This window comes from Lingula anatina, chromosome 8, assembly GCF_051362555.1.
Source record: "Lingula anatina isolate TDL-2025a chromosome 8, LinAna3.0, whole genome shotgun sequence".
In the NCBI taxonomy this organism is placed as follows: Eukaryota; Metazoa; Brachiopoda; class Lingulata; order Lingulida; family Lingulidae; genus Lingula; species Lingula anatina.
Window position 1 is genome coordinate 14,636,902 of NC_141774.1, and position 23,736 is coordinate 14,660,637.

Below are 23,736 nucleotides of genomic sequence, written 5' to 3' on the forward strand. Positions count from 1 at the left end.
AAGGCAGTATATGTACTCGAACAAGGGGAGTCTGTGTTTATCACACCCGGCAACCTTCGCCATCGATAAATATTTACAGTAGTAAGTAAGAACTCCAATCAACACGTTTAATGTTCCCCCACTTGTATAGGCATGGCTTATGTTGCCTCTGTATTATAAAGTAATTTATTGAAGGGGCATGCTGCCATTAATTTTAATTGAACAGTTCAATTTTAATCATATTTTAAATGTATAGGTTCCAAAGGTTTTGAAGTAAAGAAAAAAACAGTTCACCAAACCGCCAAATAGACTAGTACGTGTAAGCTGGTGCGTGTGAATGTGCGTGCACGCGCATACACACGCACACACTGCTCGCGGCTTTCAGTTAAATGTTCGATTTGTGCTTAAGTAATGCTGAAGAGATCTGGGAAGTTTTTCTGCCCTCAAAATCAATAGATGTTTCTAAAAATGTGCAGAAATACATGTACCAAGGTCACCGCGACCGTGGGCATGTCACGGCATATTGCGAAACACCTCCAATAGGGGTCCATCCTCATTAAAACTAGCACTCTGCGTAGATCGATCCAACGGGGATTCTCGCTGAATGCAAACAGGTTAACAGACAAACACAGCAGCTCCTCTTGGCGTTGAATTACTCTTTGAGCACAGGGCCCGCTAATAGTTTGTTACAAAAATTATTGTATCGAGAGACCCCGAGGAGTTAAATCGACCAAGTAGATCGATAGCTTCATTGGAAATGAGCCCCATTGCGAAATATGGTAACCTTATCCTCTTATCCTGCCTATACTTAATTTGTTTGCCCGTGTTTACATTTTTATCTGGAATCCAAGGGGTGATCACCCTCTGTCATCGTATTTAAACAGGTCTCTGATGTTGAAATCACCACATCGTAGATAGACTGTGCCCCAAAAGTGTAAGTATTTATGTTTCAGCGTACTGTTTTGAAAAGTGATGTTTGTTAGAAAATAATGTATTATATTCGTAGTTAGATAATATACATATTAAAAAAGGTAAAAAAAAATACACAGGGGAAAGTTCCTTTTTTCATTTTATTTGAACTTAAATGGGAGAATTGGGATTTATTCTTTTAAGTGGCATTTTAATCACATTCTACCCATGGAATCGAAAAGAGGTAGAGAAATAGAACTGCCTTTTCTTTTTGTTAAGAAAAAATTAAACCTCATTTTACCCTTAGAAATAAGGATGTGAAGGAAATGTTATGGACTATTATGCCCTTTCCGTATATTGCATACTTGTTGGCACCGTTTATTTCAAGAGACAATGGTTTTCTACTATGAGTTGGCTGCTGTGTCCCGACGTAACGGAACTAAGGGTCCGGGTAACAGAAAGCCCGCCATCCATTTAGTTATAATGGTTAGGGTTAGCCTGACCTAAGTGGGTTAAAATCTAAGGCAAGGCTTACCTGTACAAATGAATGGCAAGCGGACTCTCTGTGATGGGGGTCTCTCTGTCACGTTACATCGGTGTTACAACGCCGCGAGCACCACCATCAAATCGACCCATCACCTGGGGAAGGAATCGATATTTGTTCAATGATAACGTATGAACTGTAATCTGTCATCCATGTTTGTATCTGCCTGTCGTCGGGTAGATCGGTGTTCCAGCAAGGCAACAAGCATGCAGGCATCTGTATATTCAGTGTTTCATAAAAGAGGGTCTTTGCAATAGCATTTGCGGAGAGGCCAAGTGCATTTTTATCTATGGAAGACAGGTTTTAAAGCAAAACTGACCTTTTGGGAGAACATTAAATAAAAATTAAAAGTTCTACGTACCCCAACCGTCAATACATGAAAAAGAAAAAGGGAGACACCTTCGAGACAGAAAAATATGTGCTTTTTAAATTTTTCGTGAATTTTTGTCATCTGATTTGTGTGAAGAATGCACTGGCATTCATGATTCAGGGGCTGTTTATATCCCCCAAAATGATAAGAACAGTATCCGAATCTTTGTACCTGGACTTCCATGAAAGGCTGATATTAAAACAGGTAGCACTGTTACATGACACTTTTTTTATTTAATATATAAAATTTTCAGTATTGTCAGTATTGTTTTCCATACACAATTTTTTATTATCTGCTTTTGATATTGTTTTCAGTATTGTTTTTCACACATAAAGATGCGGGCAGCAATTGTCCTACTCGTGGGATTGGCTTTCATTGGGGGCTGTTTCGCGAAGTACTGCATGCCAGAACAAAACTGCTGGCCATCATCAGATCGACTGGCTCAATTCAAAGGTAAAGCAGGGGAACTGGTGCCTACAAATACACAATAACACGGATGATAGTTATGCTTGTTCGTTAAGCCGAATATCTATTAGAAGGAATTCATCCATTCTAAATACCGACGCTACCTTTTTAGAATTATTTTTTCTGTGTAGTGATCATTGTCATTGTACTGCAAAAATTGAAAATCAGAGTTAAAATATCTCATCATTGCACTTTTGAGTGCTTTAAGTTCATTTGTATAAAGTTGCAAAAATTTTTTTGTCTAAAACTATATCATTATTATTATTTTTTTTTGTAAAGGAACTTTAAAAGGGAAGCTTGTTCTTCCAACCGACGCATTCTTCGTTAACGCCACCAAGGGAGTGATCTACAATGAGAGATACACCACAAACCCTGGTAAGTGAACCAGCACTGTCATTGTATTTTGATTTTTTTTTTACAATCCGCACAAATACTGGCATTCTATATTCTACAAATTATCATATCTTACCGATATCGATTGTCATAGCAAATATTAACATGTATATCGAAACTGGCCCTCTCTGTGATAAGGTAGAAATTGTCCGTTTGATCAAACATTAATCAACGAAGCTTCTACGGCTCCATGGTAACTCCGCTGTCGTGGAAACAGGAAAACACTTACACGTGGGTTGAGGATCTAGATACAAAATGAAGTTTTCATTTATTAATTTATTTTATTTTGGGTCAGAATCGATTTTTGAAAATTGCAATTGATTACTATAAGAGGAAATTTGCACGTACGGAGGCTGGGTGGTCAGGCACGGCACAGTTGGTAGCATGGATGCAAATGAAGCACCCAAAGCGTCATCAACCTTGGTAACACAATGTCACGAGTTCGAATCCAGGATGAAGCAGAAAAACTATATCTTCTCGGCAGAATTATTTGCCAAACATATTTTAATCAAAATTTCCATCGCTGCTTTTGCTAATTACACATTTATATACTCTCTTTTTAGAGGCTCGCTCAAACTAAAACACGCCTGTTATGAACCGCCTTTGATCCCATTGTGCTCCTTAATATTTTGGGTAAAGCCAAAATTCATCCCAGTAAAAAAGGGAAAAAAAATCCGAGCTCCGTCTCGGGTTCTCAAATACGACTTCCTATACATCATGATACCGTTCATGATAAACCATGGCCGGTGACAGGGGTTGCATGGGGTGAAATGCGGCACCCGGATTATCGATTGGGATAGCAGATATATAGATGTACATCCAATCTGGCCCTCGCAGTGACAAGGATGAAAGTTTCCATCTGATCATATGGTATCAACGAAGCCGTCGTAGCTCCGTGGTAACTTTCCGGTCTTACATGTAGACACTCGTACGCTGATTCGAGTCCCAGCAGAACGAGTGCCTTTTTTTGCCAGAATTAATTTTTGAAAATTGCTTTTGGTTACTGTAAGAGGAAACTCGCAAAGGTGGGCAGGACAGGCACGGCGCAATCGGTAACGTGCATGGATGCAAATAAAGCACCCAAAGCGTCATCAACCATAGTAACGCAATGTCACGAGTTCAAATCCCGGATGAAACACACCAGTTCATCACGACAACGACCGGGCCCCTGAATCGGGATGGCTCGAGAACGAATGGGGCTCTCGTGGGTCATAGCAAAATTACCTTTTGCATAAAAATACGGTATACTTTGGAAAATTTACATTATGTGATCGTTTTAAAATCACATAATTTAAAACGCACATATTGCTGATCATTAGCAGAAATCTGCGTCGTCAATAATATTTACTTTCTTTTTAGTGAAAAATCCTTATATTGGTGCTACAGATCTTGAACTTCAATTAAGCTGTAGCTAACTCCGTATGTTCTGCATTTCATCCAAATGTGCCACCTTCTCGGTGGCATTATCAGAGAGAACATTTTTTATTTTTTTACAAAAGTCGCGTCGCCTCTGTTGCTTTCAACAGACAAACATTTTGTCTTTTCATGACCTTTCTTTTCTTAGGACCTTGCTCCTCAAGATTCTTCACATGTTAATACGGTACCCGGGGCAAGTCCGCAGTCGACAATGAATACGATCCAACTTGTTTTGATTCTGTAGCTTATCCGGTATAACAGCACGTCCGTTGTGAACCGCCTCTGATCCCATTGTAGTGTTCAATACCATGGGTAAAGCCAAAATCAATCTTAGTATAAAACAAACTCCGAGCTCCGAGTCGGGTTGTCAAACACCAGTTCGTGTACATCATGATCATTACCGTTCATGTCGGGGACTGCGGTTGCGTGGGCTGAAATGCAGCACCCGGATTACCGATGGGGACAGCAGGTCTACACATGTAAATCCAATCTGGCGCTCCCCGTGACGAGGTTGAAAGTTTTCATCTGACCATCTGTTGTCAACGAAGCTGTCGTGGCTACGTGGTAACTCTGCTGTCTTGCATTCAGGCAGGCACTCGGACGTTGGTTCGAGTCCCAGTAGCTACTGTGTCATTTCTTTTTGCCAGAATTACTTTTATAAAAATTGCGATTGATTACTATAAGAGGGATCTCGAACGTACGGAGGGTGGGCGGGTCTGTCACGGAGCAGTCGGTAGCGTGCATGGATGCAAATGAGACATCCAAAGCGTCATCAACCTTGGTAACGCAAAGTCACGGGTTCGAGTCCCGGATGAGGCACGTCACAACAACGACATGGCCCCTGAATCGGGATGCCACGAGACGAGAACGAATGAGGGCTCTCGTGGGCCTTAGCAAATTACCTTTTGCATAAAAATACGGTATATTTCAGAAAGTTTACACCTGCTTCGACAATTCTATTTCCTTTCTCTTCAGTTAAAAGTCCTTATATTGGTGCCACGATCTTGAACTTAAATTTAGCCAAAGCTAATTCCGTATGTTCTGTATTTCATCGAAATGTGCTATCTTTTTGGAGGGATTATCAGAGAGAAAACTTTTGATTTTTTCTACAAAAGTTGCGTCGCCTCTACTCTTTTTATCAGGGAGACTTTTTGTCTTTTTATGCCCCTCCTTTTCTATCTTTGGCCCTTGCTTCTCAAGACTGTTCATGTGCTCATACGGTACCCGGGGCAAGTCTGCAGTCGACATTTGAAAGAGTAAAGACTACTCGATATTCAAACTGCCGAGGTGTGAACAGCTGTGGACGTCATCGTGCTCTACAACGTCAAAGGTGAAACCAAACGTTATCTCATCGCAAAACCAAATGAAAATAAGAGCATCCGAAGTCATCTAACTAGGAACGTACAGAGCAGGTCTTTCAATGAATACGATCCAACTTGATTTGATTCTGTAGCTTTTCCGGTATAACAGCACGTCACACCACCTGTTAACCTTGTTCGGTAGAAAAACGATATCTCCTCGGCGGAACCATTTGCCAAATATATTTTAATCAAAATTTCCATCGCTGCAATCCCACCAGTAATTAAACACTTGAATGTATTTTTTATTCTCTCCTCTTTGGGTCTCGCTTAAAGTAAAACACGCCCGTTGTGAACCGCCTCTGATCCCATTGTACTCTTTAATATGTTGGGTTAAGCCAAAATCAATCTTAGTATAAAACAAACTCCCAGCTCCGAGTCGGGTTGTCAAACACCAGTTCGTGTACATCATGATCATTACCGTTCATGTCGGGGACTGGGGTTGCGTGGGCTGAAATGCAGCACCCGGATTACCGATGGGGACAGCAGGTCTACACATGTAAATCCAATCTGGCGCTCCCCGTGACGAGGTTGAAAGTTTTCATCTGACCATCTGCAGTCAACGAAGCTGTCGTGGCTGCGTGGTAACTCTGCTGTCTTGCATTCATGCAGGCATTGGACGTTGGTTCGAGTCCCAGTAGCTACTGTGTCATTTCTTTTTGCCAGAATTACTTTTATAAAAATTGCGATTGATTACTGTAAGAGGGATCTCGAACGTACGGAGGGTGGGCGGGTCTGTCACGGAGCAGTCGGTAGCGCGCATGGATGCAAATGAGACATCCAAAGCGTCATCAACCTTGGTAACGCAAAGTCACGAGTTCGAGTCCCGGATGAGGCACGTCACGACAACGACATGGCCCCTGAATCGGGATGCCACGAGACGAGAACGAATGAGGGCTCTCGTGGGACTTAGCAAATTACCTTTTGCATAAAAATACGGTATACTTCAGAAAGTTTACACCTGCTTCGACAATTCTATTTCCTTTCTCTTCAGTTAAAAGTCCTTATATTGGTGCCACGATCTTGGACTTAAATTGAGCCAAAGCTAATTCCGTATGTTCTGTATTTCATCGAAATGTGCTATCTTTTTGGAGGGATTATCAGAGAGAAAACTTTTGATTTTTTCTACAAAAGTTGCGTCGCCTCTACTCTTTTTATTAGGCACACGTTTTGTCTTTTTATGCCCCTCCTTTTCTATCTTGGGCCCTTGCTTCTCAAGACTGTTCATGTGTTCATACGGTACCCCGGACAAGTCTGCAGTCGACATTTGAAAGAGTAAAGACTACTCGATATTTAAACTGCCGAGGTGTGAACAGTTGTGGACGTCATCGTGCTCTACAACGTCAAAGGTGAAACCAAACGTTATCTCAGCACAAAACCAAATGAAAATAAGAGCATCCGAAGTCATCGTACAGAGCAGGTCTTTCAATGAATACGATCCAACTTGTTTTGATTCTGTAGCTTTTCCGGTATTAAAGCACGTCATACCAGCTTTTAACCGTGTTCGGTAGAAAAACGATATCTCCTCGGCGGAATCATTTGCCAAATATATTTTAATCAAAATTTCCATTGTACTCTTTATTATGTTGGGTTAAGCCAAAATCAATCTTAGTATAAAACAAACTCCGAGCTCCGAGTCGGGTTGTCAAACACCAGTTCGTGTACATCATGATCATTACCGTTCATGTCGGGGACTGGGGTTGCGTGGGCTGAAATGCAGCACCCGGATTACCGATGGGGACAGCAGGTCTACACATGTAAATCCAATCTGGCGCTCCCCGTGACGAGGTTGAAAGTTTTCATCTGACCATCTGCAGTCAACGAAGCTGTCGTGGCTGCGTGGTAACTCTGCTGTCTTGCATTCATGCAGGCACTCGGACGTTGGTTCGAGTCCCAGTAGCTACTGTGTCATTTCTTTTTGCCAGAATTACTTTTATAAAAATTGCGATTGATTACTATAAGAGGGATCTCGAACGTACTGAGGGTTGGCGGGTCTGTCACGGAGCAGTCGGTAGCGTGCACACGTTTTGTCTTTTTATGCCCCTCCTTTTCTATCTTGGGCCCTTGCTTCTCAAGACTGTTCATGTGTTCATACGGTACCCCGGGCAAGTCTGCAGTCGACATTTGAAAGAGTAAAGACTACTCGATATTTAAACTGCCGAGGTGTGAACAGCTGTGGACGTCATCGTGCTCTACAACGTCAAAGGTGAAACCAAACGTTATCTCAGCGCAAAACCAAATGAAAATAAAAGCATCCGAAGTCATCTCACTAGGAACGTTCCTGGCTGTTACAAGGCACGACACTGTGGATTGAGATTTGCATTATTTTGCTATTATCACCAGTGCCTAATAGACCAGAGAATCCTGACCAGAAATATAACATTTTTTTACGCTCACGTTGAGTGCAGATCAGGTGAAATTTCTTTTTGTGTTCAATTACATTTTTGCAGTGTGGACAAAGAATTTTAGTTTTTCCAATGGTGTTTTAGGAGATGTATGTCTCCCCATTTCAATTTGTAAATTGTGGTTGCTGAGCCAGTGTTTTGATATCGCTAGTTTGTAGTGGGCTGGAAGATGTGTAGGCCTAATTGTGTTATGACGTCTTAACTTAATGCGGCAATCAACTTTTAATAGCTTTTAATATAATTTCCTATAAGAATTCCTGTAGGAACTCATAGGAAATTGGCCTTCTGTACAGGATGATATTTTTCACTTCCTTTTAGAATGTTCAAAATTTCAAAAATATGAAAATTAATAAACTGTAAAAAACTTAGTAGAGAAGAAAAAAGTGAACATATACATGTATTTATCAAGAGAAATGTACAAAAATAATGGTTGCCGAATTCATCATTCATCTGTATAAATTTAGAAATGAAAGAACTGATAACAAGGCACTTTTGTGCATCATTATCTTTTATTTTAATCTGTACAATTGGCGAATAAGTGAAAAAAAAAAACAGCAAGATTTTTTTTCAAAAGTCACGTCGCTGATATTGTTTTTCCCATATATACGTTTTGTTTTGTTTTTTATTCCCCAACCCCATATTGGGCCCTTGCTTCTCAAGACTGTTAATGTGGTGATACAGTACCCCGGGCAACAGTGTAAATAAAACGAAATGCTTTGTCTTGGTGATGTGCAGGAAAAACATATAACACAGCAAATGATTTGTCATAATTTGCAATAAATATAATTGAAATTGTGTTATTAATGCTGATAAATAAGCAGATTTAGTCCAGTAAGTATAATGATCTTCTTTAGGAATGATTGTTTATGCTAATAGCCCGAAGGATGTCCAGAACAGCATTCTATTGGCCAATGAGTTCAACATCCGGGTCTCCATTGTGACATCAGGGCACGATTTCATTGGTAGAAATACAGCCAAGGGGAGCCTCCAAATCAACATGTCCCAAATGCAATATTTGAATGTCAACCTGGCGGACAACTCCAGTGATACAGGCATGTCAGCTACCACCGAGGTTGGGAACTTATGGGGCAAAATATATGCGGAGGTAGGTTTCATGTTTTGTAGAATTTTTTACGTATAGAGTTGTTACGTGTTCAATTAAGCTACTGTGCTGGTACAGTACTTTTATTTTGTGTTGGGTTTTAGACATCTTTATTTTGACTGAAATGTACCACATCATGGACGTTTATCTTATACGTCATTGCTCTCATTATCTATCGTCAGTATTATTTTTTTTATTATACTGTGCTTATGTTGTTTTTATCATACTGTGCTTTTTTCTTCTCTACTAAGTTTTATACAGTTTATTAATTTTCATATTTTTGAAATTTTTGAACATTCTACAAGGAAGTGAAAAATATCATCTTGTACAGAAGGCCAATTTATATATATATAAGAGAGAGAGAGAGAGAGAGAGAGAGAGAAGTTTTTAACTAAAATATATATGTTCATTGTAGTACAAGACAAAAACTGATTGCGTACAACGGAGGCATGTGTATTTATACGTTAGCTGGACGAGATAAATAAACGTGTAATTATCTATGAAATTTTAAAGGTTGCCGGCAAATACAACAAACTGATTGTAGGGGGCAGCTCAGAAACCGTCTCCCCGGCCGGTTACACGATGGGCGGGGGCCACAGTCCCCTGAGCAGAAAACTTGGCCTCGCCGTCGACAACGTGCTAGAGATAGACGCCGTCACTGCCAATGGGGACATCGTCCATCTCACCCCTTCGGGGACCACCTCAGTGAACGCCGATGGGGTCGTGTCTCTGACGGCGGATACAGACTTGTTTTGGGCTCTTCGTGGAGGAGGCGGCAGCACCTTCGCAGTGGTGACACGGTTCAAGTATAAAGTCCATGAGCCGCCGAGTGATGGTTTTGTCCAGTTCTCGTAAGTGTGTCTGTCTGTGGGATTAATTAAATTATAAACTCATTAAATTACGTGGATTATATTTGAAGCACATTGCAGAAAAACATTTTACAAAACGTTTGGAATTGAAAATGAAATAGTAGCAATTTTAATACCGTTTCTGTACAATTAGCGCTGTTAGTTTGTTTAATGTATTGTACCATAATCTGATTTTCTTATGACATTTTTTAATCCAATACTGCAGATCAATTACAAGTAGTCACTTTTAAGCCTTCTTATTTATTTAAGCGTAACCAGTAACATTTGTAGGTATACGTATCAGTATTTGAATAACAAAATGCAGTTTGTTTCAAAACACTTATTTACGGGTCATTCTACAAAAAATGTTTTAACCAAATTGCTGGACTAAGCCCATTGTACTCCATGACATATCTTTATGATTTTTTAAACCAAAAAAGGGAAAGCATAAATTTTTTTGATCTAATAAAATATATAACGTTTCAGGTGCGCCATGTACTATGCTAACGAGACTCATGTTCATGCCTATGACATTTACAACGCACTTAACGACTTCCTTGTGACCCTTCCCCCGGAGTTTGGAGGCTACGTCATTGTAAGTTAATTCATTCTTCATTCATTCCTTCAGTTATTCATTCATTTTAGTTATTTTCACATGCGCATGTGGACTAATCCATCCATCTCTCCAATTATATTTTTAAGTGATTCATTAGGCAGATTTTGTATCTTTTAATCAATCAGTGTGCTTGTCTGCCTTTCTGTCTGTCTGTCTGTATGTTGCTCCACTTGCCTTGTCTGCCTCCATATCTGCCTGCCCGTTCTCTGTCCGTTTTTCAAGCTGAACAACTTGTTGTTCATATCTTTGCCTTTACAGCAACCAACCTGTATTATCATTCACCATATATTACAAAAGAAATGATAAGTTTTAAATTGATATTTTAATTAAAAATGTCCACCCTAGTCCACGGCTCCGGCACAGGCCAATCCAACCTACAACACCTCTGCCTCCCCAGGTATGATCATGGTCGCCTTTGAAATCTGGGGCGGGCTGGAGAAGGCTAAGCCGTACCTCCAGAAGGTGATGGACTTCCACCCGGAGTGGCACATCAAGTGGCCGGGCACCTGTCAACCAAATGTGTACAAGAAATGGTGGGATTACAGGCAGAATATTCACGACCGCGGCGGCTTTGGGCGCACCTATTTATGGGACTCGCTATTGCAGGTGGACAGCTTCAATGATAACTTCACTCGGGTTATGACCGAGGGGATGGGCACTGCGTACCTGAATAGGCTGGTGCCTACCTGTACTGGGACTTTAATTGGCGGTGAGTGTTCTAAGAAAAAAGATGGTTTGACCCAGGACTAGTCGTAAAAGAAATAGAAGTAAGTTTTTAAATAATATATGCAAAAGCAATATTTTCATTTTCGAGTTTCACTTTGAGTTTTTTTTTGTAGATGTTCTTTCATTTCAAAGCCCGCTGAATGAGTTCTTAGATATTAATATATTATAACCCATTATTTATTATTATTATTATTATTATTTTTATTATTATAAGGCAAGGTGACGGAGTTTCCGGCCGACTCTTCCTCAGTTGGCCCTGGCCTAAGGAACGGCCTGATGGCTCTCTCCTGCGGTGTGTCCTGGCCCAACAGTCTCAGTTACCTTGACAACATCATCATATCACTGCTTCAGAAGTGGAATCAGGAGCTCGTAAAACTCGGCCAAGGCATGTAGTGGGTTGTATGTTATATGTTAGAGATGATATGGTAAATTTGTGTGAACTATATAAAAACAGTGACTGGGTTCTCAATATTCCTGATACGACCAAAGAGATGTCTCCGTTTCCAAGTTTGATTTCATAATTCAAGTTATGGGAGGTACTAGTATGAGTTGGATTGTATAGTGGGATTTAGAACCTGTCTGGATTGGGAGTGGGCCTGTGACCTATTCATTCATTTATTTACGGTCCATGCACTCAACTACATTAGCATTTTTTAGATCCATCGCCTACATGTACAGTTGTAAACCTCCTTTCTTCTTTCTTCTTTTTTGATTTATTTTTCTCTATTTCATTCTCCCCTTCTTTTTCTTTCTTTTTCCGTTACTTCTTTCTTTCTTTTTTCTTTCTTTCTTTGTTCCTTCCTTCCTCTATTTAAATCCAAACATTTGGTCCCCTTCAGGTGTCTACTACAATGAACCGTCGTCCGTGCTGGCCAACTGGAAGGTGGATTACTGGGGAGACAAATATCCCAGGTATGGGCTAGTTAATAATAATAATAATAATAATAATAATAATAATGATAAAATAAAAATAATAATAATAAAAAGCTGGTTGATAATAAGACGACTCCAAGACTTGTGGTTGTGTTAATTTTTAAAAAATAGGCCTAGATTAAATAATGAAATGAAATAAAAAAAGATATAAAAAAAAAGAAAAAAGTCATCTCGACTAATTGAAAACTGAATGTAAGTCAATTTGAAATATTTGTTGGAAGGTAATGAAAACAGGGAAATATAACGATCTATCTATGACGACATGAACCTCAAGGGAGACTAGGGATAGCTAGATTATAGAGGCTAGAGATACATGTAGGAGGAATAGGATGGTAGGGAAATGGATTGAAGCTTAAAGATACATACAAAGTCAATTTTTTGTCATAAAAACCAAACAAATGCCAGCATATACTTTTAAGTAGTATAACTAAGAGAATTACCAAAAGGCATTGTTTAATTTTACCGGAAAGTGATGTTTGAACAGATTTTTCTGCTAGCATTCTATGCTGTATGTCAATGGGGCAGAAAAGAAAGTAGGTTAAATTGACAACCAAAAATTTAAAGAGAGGAGCACTCTAAAGTTCTTTTATGGCTGATCGGGTGATTTATTCAGTTTATCCCTTGGCATGTCGAATTTATTAGAGTCGTATAAGAAACTAGTAGAAGTGGTTTACATGTGTTACTGGGAATCCACGCTCCACCGATGTTCGGTTCGTATGTACCTTTAAAGTTAGGCATTGTAAAATTATTCCCCGGACAGACAGAGCTTCAACCTTATTCAAGCCTGTCCATTTTGATCTTCATTTTAGACTCCTAGCCATCAAGAAGAAGTGGGATCCAAACAACCGGTTTACCTGCTTGCACTGCGTGGGCTCTGATGAAGCAGAGAAAGTTCCTGAGAGTATTATTGGCTAAAAGTTCCACCAATTAATTACGGCTGTATACGGAATCCCAAAACTGAGATTCGTTTTAAATCTACGTGAGCTGAAATAACGGTTGATTTCCGTGAGATTTTAATTAAAATGTTTTATGGTAAGATTGCATTTATCTAATGTATTGATTAACTGATAATCTATAAAATGCCCTTAGTTTCTTTTTAAGATACATGTACAGCACGATACGTTATTAAAAATATAAAAAGAATCATATTCACGTTAGTTCACTTTGTCATAAAGATACCAGGAACAATCAATTTACGGACAGTGGAACATATGATAATAATACATAATAACTTTATTAAGGTAACAGTTTACTAGTACACGGGGGATGTTTGGCTAGAGATGGTCATAAATGCGTGTTGTGAAATCCGCAAAGAAAAGAGGCGACCCGAAAATGTACAAAGAATTCCTAATTCTTGGAGTCTTTTGCACTAATATGGCAAAATCATACCGATAATGAAACAAATCAAGTGTTATTCATATAATTGGAAACTATATAATAAAAGGATTGTTTCAGTTTAAGTCTTGTCTTATAACATGTAGTTAGTTTACACCTTTTCCAACAAAAGTCTACAATAGTTTCTGCCAGTGACTAGTTGTAAATAGCGTTATGGTATTGAATGAAATAATGCGTTTTTCGTATTTTTTATTTCATTCAAAATACTAGTCCGTCCACATGGCTTACTGGTAGAAGTCAACGATTTCTGTTGAAGACAACCATGTCCGTTCATTTAACAACGTCCAGACCCATCGCCTTCAGTTTTTGGCTATGGCTGTCCATTTCCGTATTAACATTATTTTTTCTCCAAACAACATAGGCAGGTAGACTGAACGTGAGGCAGGATATACCAATCATCACCAAACTGAACTGAAAAAGACGAGAAAAACGGATCAAATATAATGTTAAGAATGCAAGTCTATGAATATTTAAAGAAGTGGAAGAGTACGCCCTTATCTATCAAATTTTGTAAGAACTGCATCGTGTAGTATACACATACGCGACCCCCCTCCCCCCAAAAAGCAAAAAAAAAAAAAAAAAAAAAAAATTGGATGCCAGATGCCCTGAGATCACGTACGAATACTGTCTATCAGGGATCAGGTAAGTGATGACGTCACGCTGGACAAAAATGTGTGCAGTTTGTGTATGGCAGGGGAAATATTGGTAAAAAATGTCAGAAATTTCCCTCTGACCCTGGTAAAATGGTAGAGATACGGGGCCACTCCCGAGTCAACCTTAACTTATTAGTGAAGAGAAATGGCATGGTATTGATCAACAAGACGTAATTGTCAGATAACTATTTTAACTTCAAAACTGTATCCGTTTTTTATACAAAAAGGAATTTGTTTGAAAAGCTTCTTTGGATATATTTCATTTCTTGAATAAGAAATGTTTTATTTTGTGCATTATAACTACATGGATTCTGTTCAACGTAACGTATTTATTTTCTCTTATCATTATTTATATACTTACATAAAGAGGGTCACTTTCTAAATCGTTCTTCAACCAGTAAAACAATGGAAACTGGAGGCCACAGAACAGCGCCATTAGAGCACGCTGTACTGTGTATGCCTTGCCAAAATGCTTGATAGGGAATCTAAAACAAACAAACAAAATAATAATAATAATAATAATAATAATAATAATAATAATAAGAATATCCAATATATCTTTCTGATAATTAGGGTCTATCATTTTTGAGTTTTAAATGATCCCTCCAACTTTTAGTTGCAAATGTATAAATATTATAAATATTATTATTAAAAAAGAATCCGCACGTAAAAATAGTGATTTGAATAATGTGCCTATACATTTTCGATGTATGCATGGATAAAAAAATAACCAATATCGTGGGTGTAATAGTTTATCAGCACCGAAGACTGCAAAGAGAGGAGGGGCCAGTGTTTTTCTGATGAATCATTTATTCTTCCACATAAATTGGCAGTTTTTTTTTCTTCAAGTCCATCAGAAGTTTCCCACTTTTCTCCCAGTCACCTTCTTCATGTAGATCAGAATCATACTCTACTTGTATTGCTGGTCTTCAATACTTGCCTCCAGTATCATTTCCCAGTCTACATCCCTGTTAATTCATTGATAAATGAATACTGAAATATTTCTAGGTGACGTATCAAATAAGAATATAACAACTTACGCGTATGCGATGAACGCTGTGAAAACCCCAAAAGCAGACGACCTCAACACACAGTGGAGCATCATGGCGGCAAACTGGATCTCTAGGTTCGGGATGGCACACAGTATCCACACCAACAGTCCAGAGACGCTGGTGATTAAGAACGAAGGCACAAACGTCTTTGGGTCCGCTGAAAAGTGTGCAGTTCATTTTCATATGTTTTTAATGGTAAGGTTTTGTTTTAATGGCCTCTTGTGTGAATATGGTAACGTAATAAGGCATTAAGGCTTTAGTCTTTTGTAAAGAGACTGAACGCGTTAGACCCCATTCCCACAGATTTTACATCGAACTATCCCCGTGGGGAGTCTCACTAGATTACTGTCAGCTTAGCCAGCTTAAATGTCTGGCCCGCCTACTAAAAGCTATAAGGGGGTAATTAACTATTAGTGCGCGCTTGGCTGACAGCTATTTAGCGTGAACCCCCAGGGAGTTAGGTCGATCTAATTGGATCGATCTAAATCTCTGGGAATGCACTCTTACTCTACCTATGACGCTTAGTGTTTCAGCCTACAACAGAAATGCATTCATCATGCAGTACGTCTGACAGATTTCCGGACCGCATAGCGACCACTCGGTTATAAAATCAAGAACCTTTGGTGAAGGATTGATTCATCAAGCCTCACAGGTGAAAAAGCGCGTTTTAATCCCTTATGTAACGATACACTATTTTTTACCATGCTGTGTCTACTAGTGACGTCATCCCCGCTTTTGGAAGACAGAACGGGGAACACAGCCGGTGTCTCTTTCCAACTGCTCTTAGGCTTATAGAAGCACGTTAAATGTAGGCAATATTGCAATGCAACCCAAATAGCACGCCCGCACTGAACATTGAAATAAAAAAGAAGAGAGAGGGCAAAACACAGCAGGTCTTAAACGATTAAAGCGTTACAAGAAGTTTTCTTTCGATACTCCATTTGCGTGTGTGTGTGTGTGTGTGTGTGCCTGTGTGCTTGCGACCCTGTATGTTCCTGCGTGTGTGTGGAAAGATGTGTGTGTGTGTGTGTGTGTGTGTGTGTGTGTGTGTGTGTGTGTCTGAGAGAGAGAGAGAGAGAGAGAGAGAGAGAGAGAGAAGGGTGAAGAGGGACAGATAGGGATAGAACATCAAAATACCTCGACCATCCCCCACCTCCTGCTGTCTGTCCACCAGGTAACCCACCAGGGCGGCGGACGGAATGCTGATGGCGACTTGAACGTAGCCAACCGCGTTAGTATACAGACTAACTGGAATACAAGTAACGAATAGATTTAGGGCTCATTCCTATAAAACTCCGTAGATCGATCCAAGTCCGTATCTCTCTGAATGCAAGCCGATTAACAGATCAAAACGCCTCTTCCTGGTATTGAATAGAATAAAGAAAAGCTTTTAATTATACCAGTACGTTTGAAACAAGAGGAGGCGTGTTAATCTGTTAATCTTATTGCATTCAACGAGAGTTCATTCAGCGTTGGAACTACGATCTACGTAGAACGATAATTTCTTTGGGAATGAGCCTTAAGACTAAGATAATCTATATCTAAGATTATCTTAATAAGATAATCTATTTTATTTTATGCTTTCATAATGGCTGTCTATAAGGTAGTGCAAATTTGATTTAGAATATTTAGGATAAACAACTTTGGTATTTCCTAAGATAAAACTTTTGCAGTTTAAACCACCTACCCTGTTCAATATTTTGGTTCGATCTGTAGTCTACGACAGAGTTAAAACTCCCAAAGTACATCATGACGAGAAGTAAGTTACCGGCAAACCAAAGTTCACTCCACCAGAACATTGGCTGTTTTAAAATGGATACAAACGACATAGTAGTTTTGTTACTTTTCGAGTTCTCAACAAATGTCATTTTTTCTTCCATGTCTTTTTCTTTCCAGTCTGTGTGACCCCCGTTTGTGTTTTCACTGGACCGTTTCTCTGTCAACAAACCCTCAATTGCTTTAAGATCACGACTTCTATCTCCTTCTCCTTTTCCAACTTTTTTCTCTGTTCCTCTCCCCACCGTTACCGTAGACAGACATCTGCAAAAACTGCTTGACGATAAGCAAAAATCCCATTTGTTGTCACTGTCTTTTTTGTGGTGACCACCATTTTGTTTGACGTCACTATCGTCAAATGTGACGTCACTTCCGGCATGCACGTAGTGACGTGGAGGTAGAATTAGCGTGGTTGGAACGGCAATCAGGCACGTCAAGGCGCCGAAAAATATGAGTGACCATCGATACGGGATACCATTGTCATAGGCCAACTGAAACAGTAATGTGGATATTTTGTTTTCTAGTTCTTTGCATTTTTATAGTCTTTTAACTCTATGTAAATAAGCCATTGATGAGAACTAAACAAAATCTCGTTATATGATTACCGTAGAATAATAATAATAATTATAATAATAATAATAATAATAATATTAATAATAATAATAATAAAGTTGTTATTATTATTATTATTATTGTTATTGTTATTTTATGGGAATTAGCCTTTCTATGTTTCTAATTCTCTATAAAAATATAAAGGATCAAGTGTTCTTCATCGTATCAATCCCATTACTTTGACCAGCAGAAGACTGAAGGCACTCATGTTGGCCACCCCGTTCAGCAAGGACCGCAGAGTGGATTTTCTTGTTGGAAACAGCAGAGGCATTGTCATATCGGTGGACAGTAACATCGCACCTCCAACGAAGTGGCAGGAGGCGCCCGGGAAGAGCACCCATTCTAAGCCTGAGAAGACGCACAGCTTTTAAGTGAAAGGAGGTGGAAAGAACGAAAGATATGTCACTGATATGGAAACAGGCAGAGAAATACATGTAGGCGTAGAATTGTCCACCAGCCATTCGCTCATTTTACCTTTAAGGATTTTTAAGAGATATTTAAAGCGCCCATTAGGTGTTGTCTCTTATAAAAATCGTTTTAGAAAATGTTCTTTTTTCAATGGTTGTTACAGTGTATGAAAAAAGTTAAAAAAAAAACTAAAAAGATAATACTTAATTTGTTTTTGCTATATTGATTCTTCATTGTGAGCTTGTCAGCAGAAGAATGCGTATGCATGCCTTCCGACGACATGCCACTTTTACCTTGGGCTGCGTTATTTTAGTTGTGCTAACATTGTCAGCTTTTAATGCGCCGACATTTGAGCTGTAAATGTATCTTGAACATGTTCCACGTGATGTCAACATGACCCGTATACGTGTGTAGAATATATTACCTGCGGCAGTATATCTTACCTGGTCTAGACAGCGCCATCAAGATGAGCCCACCTGCGCTGAATGCGCTGAAAAATTAAAATAAAACAACATGTTATACATTGTCTAACGGAAAATTAAAGGTGTCTCTGGGAATTGTTTCACTGTTACTAGGACTACGGTGACTGGGTATTATATACGTAGTCTTCATATCATTGGAGGCGTTGAATAGTCCCTTTATGCCTATGCCATGCTTTGTGCTTTGAATGCCTAATGCCAATCTACAGCCTTACCTGACATGAGACAAAATAATTGGAGACATCTTTAGTTTCAATTTATCATTATAGGTTAGATAACAGTTGAAAACAATTATTAATGCACGACATGTTGTAAATCTATCTCATAGAAAGTCTTTCGAACCAGAACGCCCATCTGACTGCGACATTTGACATTTAATCGATGTTACTAACGGCGGTAAAATATAGAAAGCTATATTGATCAGCTATTGCACTGCGACAGTTGTGGCCAGCTAGCAAGCTTTAAAGCGTATGGTAGTCTTCTACTCTCTAACAGATGGCAATGGGGTTAGAGGGTGATTTCTGAGTAACAAGTCTCACAACACAGATGTATGAGCACAGACTTAGCCAGAGATATATCTGTGCATACCTGGTGTAAAATGTCTGGTAGAGCGCAGTAGACTCCGCCATAGCGCGGACGCATGGGAGTTTGTGTGTTAGTGCGTGAGTGTGCACGTGACGGAGGGGGGGGGAGGAGGGTAGTACATGTCTACAGAAATGAGTGAGGGGAGAATCCTGCAGACGACATTGCTTCCTGCGCTTACAAGTTACAGTTGTACGTGTTTGATAGCCAGTTTTAAAATGTATGTGTGTGTGCACGCACACGCGCGTCTGTGTGTGAGGGGGGGGTGGTGGTGGTGGTGGTGGTGTGATTCCCTCCTATCTCGCACACCCATGTATTCTACACCTACATGTACCATGGGGACCAATACACTTACATACTGACGGCCCGAACACACGCTGTCCCACAGTGGTCATAGATATACCCCATCAGCGGCATCAGCACCTGCATGAAGATAGCCACCGTGAAGACCAAGTTTAGCATCTCCTCCTGCTCTGGACACTCGTGGGAGATCCTGACGTCGAAGTCTTCCCCGTACGAGCGGTTGTACCTGCTGATGACCGCCGCTGTCGAGTTGGAGCAGAGGTGGGAGTATAAGTGGGAGTCTTTGAAGATATACACCAGCGCCGGCCATCCCTGGAGGCTCCCGCAATACAGGGTACCTTCTAGTAAGACCAGGGTCACCGTCAGCGTCTTGTACAGGCGCTCAGGCATGCGTTCCATTTTTTCTCTCTCACTGCGTTGAGCGTCGGGTTCAAATCACCCTTCCACTGCGCTGAAGGCCGATCAATAGTGGTGTTGTTGTGGTGTTGTTGAGTTCGTTTCACCGAGTCCCTGGTAATAAAAATGAAATATAAACATTGCTCTGTTTACCTTGGAAAAACACGCTGTGATGACTCTAATGAGGGTGTAACAGAATTTGCAGTTGATAAAAAAATGCAGCGCCCTTTAGATGATACAACGGGTTTTTAATGAGTTTAGTCTAGCAAGCAGGGTGGGCATTGACTTGCGTATGTTTTACTGTAAGGGTCGTACGTGAGCATGCTTAACGTTGCTGGCCTAAGCTATTAATTCGACGGGGGGGGGGGGGGGGGGGGGGGGGGGGGGGGGGGGTTCGGGGGCTTCGAAAGAACAGCACTTTTTGCTGGGAAAAGGTCCACTCTGGATAAAATTTGATCTAGGTACAAGAAGGTTTTATGGTAAAAAGTCCACTTTTTCAGAAAACGAACCCCCCATTTGAAATTGCTGGCTAGGGGCCTGCGATGAGGTAACATTTAACCGGGTTTTATAACAGCGCTGCCACTTGGTTTTCATATTATAGTAAAATATTAACGTAAGGGTCACGCATGCCACGTCTTTGTCAGTTGCACTGCTACATTTAGACTGCACTGCTGCACTGCCTCCATGCAATTGAACGTCTGCGTGGGTAGATAACGACTAATATTCAGACTGCTGCAGACGATATAAATAATATCAATATTTCGAAACGAAGACCCATTCTACAAATAAGCGCAGACGGGGTATGGGATAATTTGCCGGGCAGCTATAATTTAAAGTGGTGATGACCGCTTGACCGTCTGACCGTCAGTTAGTAATATCTACCTGTATACGCAGGATGGTCGTAAGCTAACAACTGCAGCTTTATTATGCTTTGCTTATGCAGCAATAATGGTCTTTGGACTATCAAAACCAAGCTGACTTGAAGCTCAAATTTAGGTTATTTATGTGCGTGTGTGTGTGCGTGTGTACGTGTGTGTGTGCGTGCGGTCAAGTGATGTAATTCCTACCTTCTTATTTCTAAACAGATGACTGCGTACTGCGTACACCTATACCGATAGCGATTTAATTGGCTTTCCAGCGCATGCTTTTTTGGACCCCCATCCTTTTAAACATTCATCGAGCGCTTTCTAGCAAGGTTCATTCTATTCACGTGTATGTGTGACGGCATGTCTTGTATACCTACTCGTTTTCTGGACACCATACATGCAGCAAGTTAAGTCGCATTCCTGAACATGCCTTTAAGGTCCAAGATCTCTTAATGTTCACCAGAGCGCTTTCCCCCCACAATCAACCCCAGGTTTCACTTACGTTACACGCTGTTGTAAAGACTGTACATATCACATTCAGCAGTCGTCGCGTATCAAAACAACGTCGGTCTGCAGCCTGCACACTCCGCAACAGATGTCTGTCAAAGATTTTGTTTTATATAGGGTTAAAACATGTTACGCGTGTTGCTAATTTTTCACTGCACATTAAAATACGTCCCTTAGGCCTAGTTCACCCCGCACGAACGTGCAGGGCTCTCAAAGTTCCAGTTATCATTTTTGCTATCTTTTGTCAACATCTTCTGTCTCGAAAGGTTAGAGGATGGCCCGGTGAGTTCGTCATCTGAATGATAAGGTTGGCCCCAACGTTTCGGTTATTCACCCATGGCTTTTGGTATCTAGTATTTATTTGGCAAAGTTTTAAAACAAATCTAACGCGTGTGCCCTATTTAGATGGCTGTGAAGGGGAACAGAGAAGGCAGAGTGGGCTGTATTCATCTCCTTTTTGTATAATAAGCTTCTTTTTACCTCTAGAAATAGTCATGGGCGCCGCATCGCAATTAGTTTCGGGCTACGGCAAGTTTTTAATGAATATTTACAAGAAGTGCGGGTGCCGGGCCATTTTTCCGACATGACCTTGAGTTCACGAGGGGCAAATCGGTATTTCAATGGAAACGTGATCGCGCAGAGCCCTTTCAGTTTCTGAGCAGTTACCGAACGCCTTCCATGCGGCTTCTTTGAAGATCGGTATTTTGCAGGTGTAGCCCCATGCGATTTGTTTTACCTATGGGGCCAGAATAAGGAAAAGCACGATTTACAATCCAAGCAAATGGAATACACTTAATTTTAAACATCTTTACTATGCGTTATGCCTCCTAAACCGACAAAAGTGGAAAGGAAAGAGGCAATTAAACAACAGGTTCAACCGTGAGCATGATTACCGGAAGTCCAAAGAACAACAATGCCTGGACGGGAACTGTGTAATGCCATCTACGATTTTAATAATGATAAGGGCTTACGAGTTCAAAAAATTTAAAAGTTTTAGGTCGACTCTCGGGTTAAAAGCCGATGACGTACCTGCAACTGCATCCGTATACCTCTTACTGTCTCGTCCTTGGATTGAGATATTCGTGAAGTCTTGAAGGGGCTCGCTCTGCGCTTGCACAACCAGAGTCTTGCTGCGTGTCTGCACGTTCTTGTTGAAAATCTATTGTCTTCCAGAGGTTACACACAGACTGGCGTCACGTGACGTTCACACGGTCCACTGAAGAAGGGGACGACCCCGTGATCGGAGCTTAAAATACTGCCTTCACACAGATGCTTGATTGCTTTACCCAAAGCATATACCACAGCCTGTGATGTATCTAAATTTAAACTGTCATTTCAGTCAGAGTATGAGATATAATGAAATTAAATTCATTTCATTATGATGACAGTGTCGCGTTTGTCGGGTTTTCGATGTTACTAGATCAAATAAGTCGGCCATTCGTGATACATACAGCGTGTTCTAACACAGGCATGTGCGAACTTAATTATGATTCCATTACATCACGGAGGGACCAAGCACAACGTAGACCAAAATACCACTCGAAGACAAAAAGTATACACATGAAAAATGAAAATATTTTCAATGAAAATGTAAACGTCTTCGCTTGGAATGTGCTGAAAGCCAGACGGAACGAGGAGTCGTTCATTTTAGTATTTAGCATTTAAGCAATTTAGCATCTGAACGAAGACCGACACAAGCGAACTGTAATAATATTAATAACAGAAATTATAACCTAATTAGGAAATATAAGAATATACATTTAATTGATTTCTATCCTAGACATAATGACACGTTAGTATGTTTTAGATTTTAATATAAGTCACTAATGATCATCAAAATTTAGAGTTAAGATCACAAGTTAACTTGAATCCGTTTCCATTCAGCAGGCACAAATTAATTAAATAAAAGCTGTTGTTTAACCTGTTTCTGGCTTTAGTGACGTAAACGGTTCACGACTGGAAGCAAGACGTGGAGTACTTTCACGTACCAGTGTTCAGCACATATCAGTTGTATACGTACCCCGTACACTGCATATATTTAGGTCACATCGATCGATCGTGTCCTGGTAAGTTTATCAAATACTGTATGTGTGGAAACATACCTCACCAATACTTCAACTTAACCAGGCCAAGATAAATGTTCAGAGATTACACGTAAAGCTTTTCTACCACGAGTTTGATTGATAAAGGATTGCACTGTGGTTCAAATACGTCTTTTGTTTTCCACACACACACACACACACACACAAAAAAAAAAAAATAAATAAAAAATAAATAAATAAATAAATAAATAAATAAATAAATAAATAAATAAAAAAAGAGTGATATAGCTTCATGCGTGAGGCGAAGTCCAAGGAGAGTTGTAGTTGGTCGTAGACATGTATTAACACTGTCCAGAAATCGAGATCAAGTAATGCATTTTTCTTCTGGTTCGTTTCAGACCGAAACCGAACTGATTATGTCTGAACGCGCTTACAAAGATAACAAAGATTTCTATGTGACGAGCGTCTGGATGAGTATACAGACATAAATTATATTTATATCAACACACAGCACAAATACCCGCATATTCTACTAAAGTAGGACAACCTGTGGAATAAATGATATGATATTAATAATGTACATAAATGCAAATCAGAGTGT

The 23,736-nt window shown here is 40.0% G+C and overlaps 2 protein-coding genes across 6 annotated transcripts; one reads left to right on the top strand and one right to left on the bottom strand.

Moving 5' to 3' along the window:
* The first annotated feature begins 763 nt into the window (after positions 1-763).
* LOC106169837 (uncharacterized) lies at positions 764-13,524 on the top strand. The gene is made up of 10 exons (XM_086994266.1): positions 764-913; positions 2,117-2,255; positions 2,547-2,642; positions 8,694-8,944; positions 9,455-9,792; positions 10,276-10,384; positions 10,751-11,114; positions 11,346-11,516; positions 11,971-12,043; positions 12,874-13,524. The coding sequence occupies exons 2-10, from the start codon at positions 2,138-2,140 to the stop codon at positions 12,977-12,979; spliced, it is 1,626 nt and encodes a 541-aa protein (XP_086850392.1). The 5' UTR covers positions 764-913; positions 2,117-2,137; the 3' UTR covers positions 12,980-13,524.
* LOC106169838 (equilibrative nucleobase transporter 1) lies at positions 13,275-23,162 on the bottom strand. Of its 5 annotated transcripts, XM_086994262.1 has the most exons (10): positions 23,015-23,162; positions 22,123-22,409; positions 19,377-19,834; positions 18,404-18,450; positions 17,731-17,900; positions 16,852-17,431; positions 16,302-16,412; positions 15,153-15,321; positions 14,474-14,597; positions 13,275-13,870 (listed from the first exon to the last, which is right to left on the bottom strand). In XM_086994262.1, exons 3-10 carry the CDS (start codon positions 19,721-19,723, stop codon positions 13,730-13,732), a joined length of 1,689 nt encoding a protein of 562 aa, XP_086850388.1. In that variant the 5' UTR covers positions 19,724-19,834; positions 22,123-22,409; positions 23,015-23,162; the 3' UTR covers positions 13,275-13,729. The 5 variants fall into 5 exon arrangements, with proteins under 5 accessions (XP_086850388.1, XP_013404919.2, XP_086850389.1 ...); XM_013549465.2 differs by lacking the exon at positions 22,123-22,409 and having other exon boundaries at positions 23,015-23,104; XM_086994263.1 differs by lacking the exon at positions 23,015-23,162 and having other exon boundaries at positions 22,123-22,934.
* Between the last annotated feature and the right edge of the window lie 574 nt (positions 23,163-23,736).